Raw genomic sequence first — 7,191 nt, forward strand, 5'->3', positions numbered from 1 at the left:
TCAGCCATATAAAATGACCAAATTGGCCTTCTTGTTAACAGAAAAAATGGATGAAGTTAACCCAGTGGACTAAAATGGCAACTGTGAAACCTTTTTGGACCCACAGGTTAAAAATGAAACCTTTGGACTAAACTGGTAAAATGACACAAACCACATGGACTAAAATGGCATTTAACTCTATTATTTTAATAAAAAATTTGTTATAATAAAACTTGTAATGATCAAAATGTCCTTCACTAAACTGAGGAAAGGGACAATAAACCAGTTTTTTTTTTTTTTTTTTTTGAGAAATCTTTGCTGACTTTGCTTTTGGACCAAAATAACAACAAAACTGAAATCACAAAAATACAGATTCAAAAGATTTAAATTTTGGACTAAAGTTGTAAAAATGACCGAACCTCTCATGTACCAAAATGATAGTTTACTCTAATCTAAACAAAAACCTACCCGACCCGAATAACATGTTTTCATCTGTTTGGATAATAAAACCCCCTTCCCCAAAAAGAAAGAAGACTCACTCACACATTTCAAGGATCGTCAACAACACAAGAATCCACTAACGACAATGCAACCCCAGAAAACCCTACCGGAATCCGACCTACCATCACTCGCCGCCATCAAAGTGAAATCCTCCTCACCTCGTTTCCGCCCCACCGCAAACCCTTCCGCCACCGAAACCCCCACCGCCGGCGCCCAACGCCGCATCGGCATCGCCGTCGACCTCAGCGACGAAAGCGCCTTCGCCGTTAAGTGGGCCGTCCACCAGTACATCCGCCCCGGCGACGCCGTGATCCTCATCCACGTCCGCCCTACTTCCGTCCTCTACGGCGCTGACTGGGGCTCCGTTGACCTCTCAATCGTTGACACTGACGATGAAGCTTCGAAGCTCAAACTCGAAGACGATTTCGACACTTTTACGACGACTAAAGCTGCGGACCTAGCGCAGCCTCTGGTGGACGCGCATATACCGTATAAGATCCATATTGTGAAAGATCATGATATGAAAGAGAGGCTGTGCTTGGAGGTTGAGAGGTTGGGGTTAAGTGCGGTTATTATGGGGAGCCGAGGGTTCGGTGCCACCAAACGGGGCAGTGATGGGCGGCTTGGGAGTGTGAGTGATTACTGTGTGCGTCATTGTGTGTGTCCGGTTGTCGTTGTCAGGTATCCGGATGAGAAGGATGCAGCAGTTGCCACTGTTTCTGATGATGTGCCCAAATGTTAGTCTTCTCTTTTCAACTTGATTTGGATTATGTTGTGTGATTAATGTGTATTGCCGAAATATTAGACATGAGTGAGTGAGTATTAATGGAGTCTTTTATTAAGATAGGCTGGCTGCAAGCATTTAATTAGGTGGTATTGAGACTTGATAAATCTTGCTAGATATATATAGTCAATGAACGTGTTACTTGCATTATGCACCATATGATTGCCCGGATAGAGTTTTTTTTTTTTTGAAAGGAGAACTTCATTAAACACACCGAACCCGAAAACCGGGACGGAAAAACAAACAAACTTACATATTAACAAATTTACACCAATCAGCCTAAATAAAAGAACCCTTCTTAGCCCTATGTTTGAACCACAAAAAACTCACCGCCCTCACCTCGCTAAAAATATCCTCAACACTACATTTTTTCCCATTGAAGCGTAAGTCGTTCCTAGCCTTCCAAAGAAACCAACAAGCTGAAATCACGATCCCGTGTAAAGCCACCCTCTCCGACTCCTCTCTACTCCCCACCGAATGCATCTCCAAAAGATCACGAAACGAGAAAACGAAGAAATTTCTGATACGACACCAGAAACTTATTCTCTCCCAGAGGCCCAATGCTAGAGGACAAGCCGTAAACACATGAAGCCAAAAGTACTACACTTATCTGGTCACATGAAGCTAAACATATATACCAATGGTTTTGTTTTTGCCTTCCTTGTGACCAGATATATATTTTTTAGGTCATAAAAGTACTACACTTTCATTTAAGCCAAAATCTTTTAGAATTTAGATTAAATGACCTACTTTGCTACGTACTACAAATACAATTACAACTCATTCATAATAATTAATGTGGCTCGTTTTCTTATTTTGCGGCTTGAAATTCTGCATCCTTTCCTTTTAACTTCTAGCTTCTAGGGCCTCCATTGAGTTGGAGTTTATTATCATTGCAGGATGCTTACACATTTGGCATATAATTTAACGGTTACATAAAACTATGTTTGTAGCTTTTTAAATATTTATGATACTCGGTTAACTTGGTAGAATCAATACTTATCTTATAAGAGTCCCTAAGTGAACCGTCATATTTGCAAAAAACGCAAAGAAATAAAAGAGTAATCTTTTTTTCTCCACATACTTTATTATGATATATCTCGTAAAAGCAACCTCAAGTATTCAGTTACAAACTTTCGGTGTTAATTTCATCTCTTCGTAAAGAAGTAAACCTTTAAGTGGTATCCCTGTTTCATTGAGGAAGTTTAGTTATGGTGTTTGTTTAGGAACCTGATGTTATCGAAGATGCATTTGGTGTGTTCGCATTAATTTAGAATAGCTTTTTACAGTCATTTCAAGCTAGTGATACTATTCGAGTTTTAGTTTGATTGCTTTTTACATGATTGCTTTTCTTACATTTTTGGCATTTATCTTTTGACAGAAACATATAGAGGGAATGCTCTCTGTGTGACTCTTTCATTTAAGGTGAGTATGCACGTAACCTGGCACTGCTTTGTATTGGTAACTAGAGGAGACAATTTTGATCCATCTACTTATTAATGGGAGTTTTGGGATATGTTTCGGTTTTAGTTGAATTAAAAAGTTAGTTTGAGTTGCCCAAAAATCATACAATTCTTAAAGCAGCTTATTAGAAAATTAAGAGTATTATAGTTGAAATGATGTAGCTTTTATACTCATACATGACAGGAATTAGTTAGTTTATAAAAGTTCTTTGGGCAAATAGTTTTTTTGGATCAACCTGACATGTTTAATCCTGTACAAAGTTGACTTCTTTTGACCTGAATCTGTTATCTTCCAACCCTTTTTGCCACCTTTGTTAATAATCTGTCAGGAAACGGGCCGACATTTGTCTAAAGTCCTTTTTTTAAGCAGATGCACAAGACCCTTAAATCATCTTATTTGAAAGTTTTTGTACTCATCTTTGACTCCTAAGTTAACTTATTTAAAATCTAAATATTTTGAACCAAAAGTGTTTTAGGTCTACCTTGAGTCAATATCGGTGGGATAGCGGTTATCGGCCTTTTGCAAAATTGTGGTCAAAATATTTGTTCCGATATTATCGGCGATATTGACCGATATTTGACCGCTATTTTGATTCGAAAATATCGGTCGTGGCAACGATTTTCCAGGTGGTTTATTTTTCGAGACAAACTAAGGAAACATTAATAGCCCAAAATAATAGCACATTCGACTCCGACAGTCCCACACTTCCATTAACCCTAAGGCCTAAACCATGGGTAATTTAGTTTTTGTACTCATTATGACACTAATTAATTTATAAAAAAAATCTAAAAGGTTTGGGCAAAAAGTCTTGTGGATCAACCTGACCCGTTTAAACCTGTAAAAAAACGTACCTGTATGTTTTTGCTTACCAGTCCTTTTTGCTGTAATCTTAAATGCATAAATCTCTGTTTTTTATATAAAAGATTTTGTACTCATCTTTGACTTAAAATTCTCAAAATTTTGGACCAAATGTGCTCTGGGTCTACCTGATCTGAACCCATTTTCATTAAGGACTCATCTGTGTAATAGCCCCTGCTTGATTGCGTGCAGGATTATTCATGTTTCCGACTATCTATTTATGACATGTATGATATTTTAGAGTTAAATTTGTCAAGTCTTTTGATGCTGTTTTCATTTGTTGACCAAATGCAGGCTGAGCAGGAGGCATTTTTTTCGTGTTTGAATTTGGATATTATGATGTATGAGGTGTGTCTGAGGTAGAAACTGATGCTAGTTACTATAATGATCAAGTCTTGCATCTACCAGTTGTGTGTAAACTGGATTCTGTGTGACATAAACTTAAGTGTAATATAACTGTGTTTAATCATGTAACCATGTCTGTTTTATTTTTTTATTATTGTTATTATTTTTTTTTTTTCGCATGGTTTATGCTTATCAAATGGCAAGCAATCCCTGTTAGGGGTGGACATAACCGCTAAAATCGACTGATTTACCCAAACTGAATCAAATTCGGTCGGTTTGACATTCATGTAATTTAGGTTTGAAAAACCAGGTTTAACAGGTATGGTTCATGGATAACTTGTAACTGATCGCATAAACCAGCCGTTCACTTTCATTTTTGGAATATTCAGTCGTGAACTAATATTGATTTTATACAAACGAACAATTTAATTAGAAGAAATGGTCTTTTTTTTTTTAATTTGGATCACTGACGGACACCACTGGAGTATTATCGTGTCACCAGCGGAACCACCCCGATCATATCCATCTCCACTAAGGATAATGCCATACACCAATTCAGGAAGAAATGGTCTTAACTACCAAAATAGTTGAACCTAACTAGTTTCGTTTGTCAGACTAACACAACCAACTCATCGTCAAACCTCATTCGCATACTTGTAAAACTATTTTCCAGGGCAAGATTTTAAATGCACCCTTATATTCTTTTTTTCTTTGATAAACTTGCTCGCCCTACTCTCCCCTACCTACAGCGCATGTCTGGACGTGCGTTTGCCCACATGCGTCACCCCTCCATTGCAGCTTTTGTGTTCATGTAAGCCAAGGGCACCGCCAAGGGCGGTGCATTAAGTTTGGTCCAAGTTATCACTCACTTGTTAATTTCGTGATTTAGTTTTCTATTCCATTCCAAGGTTTAGTACCTAGGATCACAAGCTAATGTTTCAAATCTAGTTTCAAGTTAATTTGCTAGTTCAAGGGTTAGGTAGTTTCATTTTTTTTCAAGTTTAAACGTTGTCGTGACTCATGAGGTTATCGACTAAGGCTGGCACTGGCTGTAACGTCACCGAGTCACCTACTAACGCTCTTTTAACGCCTTTTAATGCATTGGTTAGTAACATTGCTCCTATTTCAACTCCAAATGATCACCCTAAGGTTGAAGAAGCTTTGAGCTTTTAGAAGTTATAAACATGGAAATCCAGTTGTTAAACGTAAAACTCAACTGTTAACTTTTGGATTAAAGGATAAAGCTGTCATTAACTCATCCACATCAAAGTTAGGATTATAAGCCAAGAAAAACTAAAGGCTTGGGTTACAAAGAAAACCCTTTGATGAAGCCAAAAGACAATGACAAGTGGGGACACAAAAAAAAAAAAAAAAAAAAAAAAAAAAAAAAAAAACCTTCAAACTCTCATTTCTAAAAGAAACTCAACAAGTCAAAAAGGGTTTTCATGATGTGTCGCAAAACACATCTAGTTTTCCCTTGGATTTTGTATCTTTTTTAGTTGTTTTAGTAGTGGTTTTTTAGATTTTTTTTAGCTTGTACTTAATGAATTGATGTTTTGTAGGTGAACATGCGCACAAGGAGTGAAAACAAGCCAAAACTATGAAGAAACAAGCACACGGCCGGTGGGGGGGGGGGAGGGGGGGGGGATGGAAGGAAACAGAGCAAAAAGACAAAAATCAGAAAAAAGGGGTTGCTTGCGTCACACGAGAGATTGAAGGCTTAAGCCTCACAACGCGCGAGGAAGTTAAAAAGTGGAAAAAATGGCGCCATGACTATTTTGTCTCTCGCGCTACGTGAGGGACCCTGATCAATTTCTCTTGAGGTGCGAGAAACCCTAAAGTCGGCAAAAACCCTAGTTTTCCATATTTAAAGGATTTGTCCATTCCATTCAAGTTTTTATGACTTCCAAAAATTGAAGCTTTTAAGGCGATTTGGGCCAAGGAAAAGCCATTGGGATCAAAAGGCTTGGAGTTGCAAATCAGGTTCGTTAACGTTAATCGATTCATGTTTTGCAAACTCCTTTGTTTTTCGAGTATATTGAACATGATGTTTATGGTTTTTGAGACTTTGTTTATGTTTTCCAGGATCCGGCGAGTTTAGACGGAAGTTTGGACATAATAGAACTAATTCGGTAGAATATTATTACTAAGAATGGAGTAGAAGCGGAATAGTCGAAAGCTTCATTCATACCTAGCCCTCCGTGCGAGTGAGGCTTTGTGCGAATGGGCATATACCATTCGTGCGAATAAACATGTGTCCCTTCGTACGAAGGACTCCTTCGTGCGAAGGGAACTTTACACTACAAAACCATTTTTCTAACTCTCATCTATACAATATTCAACAGACGCTCTATCTAGCCTATTCGCATAGTGACGAACACACAAAATATGCACTAACATCTTCTCTCTCCCTCTCTCTATCACATGCTCTCTTTCTTCTCTTTCTCAACATAAATATCCCCATAACATTTTATCAAACATCATTTCCTAAATATTATGCCATGGGAAACACAATATCAGCACCAACAAATTCATTCATAAGAGTCTTTGATTTAATCAAACTGCAATACCTAAACTCAATGGTATGCACAAACCTCATCCAATTCCACTCCTCATTCAAAACCTTAACCCAAAACTGCACCGCACCGGGACAATGACCACTACCGCTCATCATCGGCAACACCATCAGAAAATCGACCACTACCATTGCTGGATCTGAAAAATGACTGCCACCACCGCTAAATCCGTTTGATTTATTTATTTCTCTCTCTCTCTCTCTCTCTCTCTCTCTATATATATATATATATATATATATATATATATATATATATAGGGTAAGGTTCATGCGAGAACCACCTTTATTGCGAGAACCGCGAGAACCAATGTGAACACAACCTAAAATAGCTAAAAAAACCTAAAAAAAACCCTAAAAAAAACCTAACCCCCACCCCCAAAAAACCTAACCCCCCCCCCCCCAAAAAAAAACCTAACCCCCCCCCCCCCAAGCTAAATGCTAAAAACTAAAACCCTCAAAAAACCTAACCCCCCCCACCCCCCAAAAACCTAAACCCCCCACCCCTCCCCCCCCCCACCCCCAAAGCTAAAATGCTAAAAACTAAACCCCCAAAAAACCTAAAAAATCTAAAAAAATAAAAAAAAAAATCTAATTTTTTTTTATTTTTTTACTATTTTTTATGTTCAAATCGCTACTTTTAGTAGCCAAAATTTTTTTTTTCTTTTTTTAAAAAAAAAATTTTAAA

General features: G+C 37.8%; 1 protein-coding gene across 1 annotated transcript; it reads left to right on the plus strand.

Annotated features, from left to right (window-relative positions):
* Positions 1 to 469: 469 nt before the first annotated feature.
* LOC110912850 (universal stress protein PHOS32) lies at positions 470 to 4,082 on the plus strand (the record flags this gene model as incomplete). The annotated part of the gene is made up of 3 exons (XM_022157668.1): positions 470 to 1,217; positions 2,646 to 2,689; positions 3,881 to 4,082. Coding segments are annotated over 2 exons (750 nt in total), but the record flags the coding sequence as incomplete, so codon positions are not given.
* Between the last annotated feature and the right edge of the window lie 3,109 nt (positions 4,083 to 7,191).

The sequence above is a fragment of the Helianthus annuus genome, chromosome 15 (assembly GCF_002127325.2).
Source record: "Helianthus annuus cultivar XRQ/B chromosome 15, HanXRQr2.0-SUNRISE, whole genome shotgun sequence".
Taxonomy (NCBI): Eukaryota; Viridiplantae; Streptophyta; class Magnoliopsida; order Asterales; family Asteraceae; genus Helianthus; species Helianthus annuus.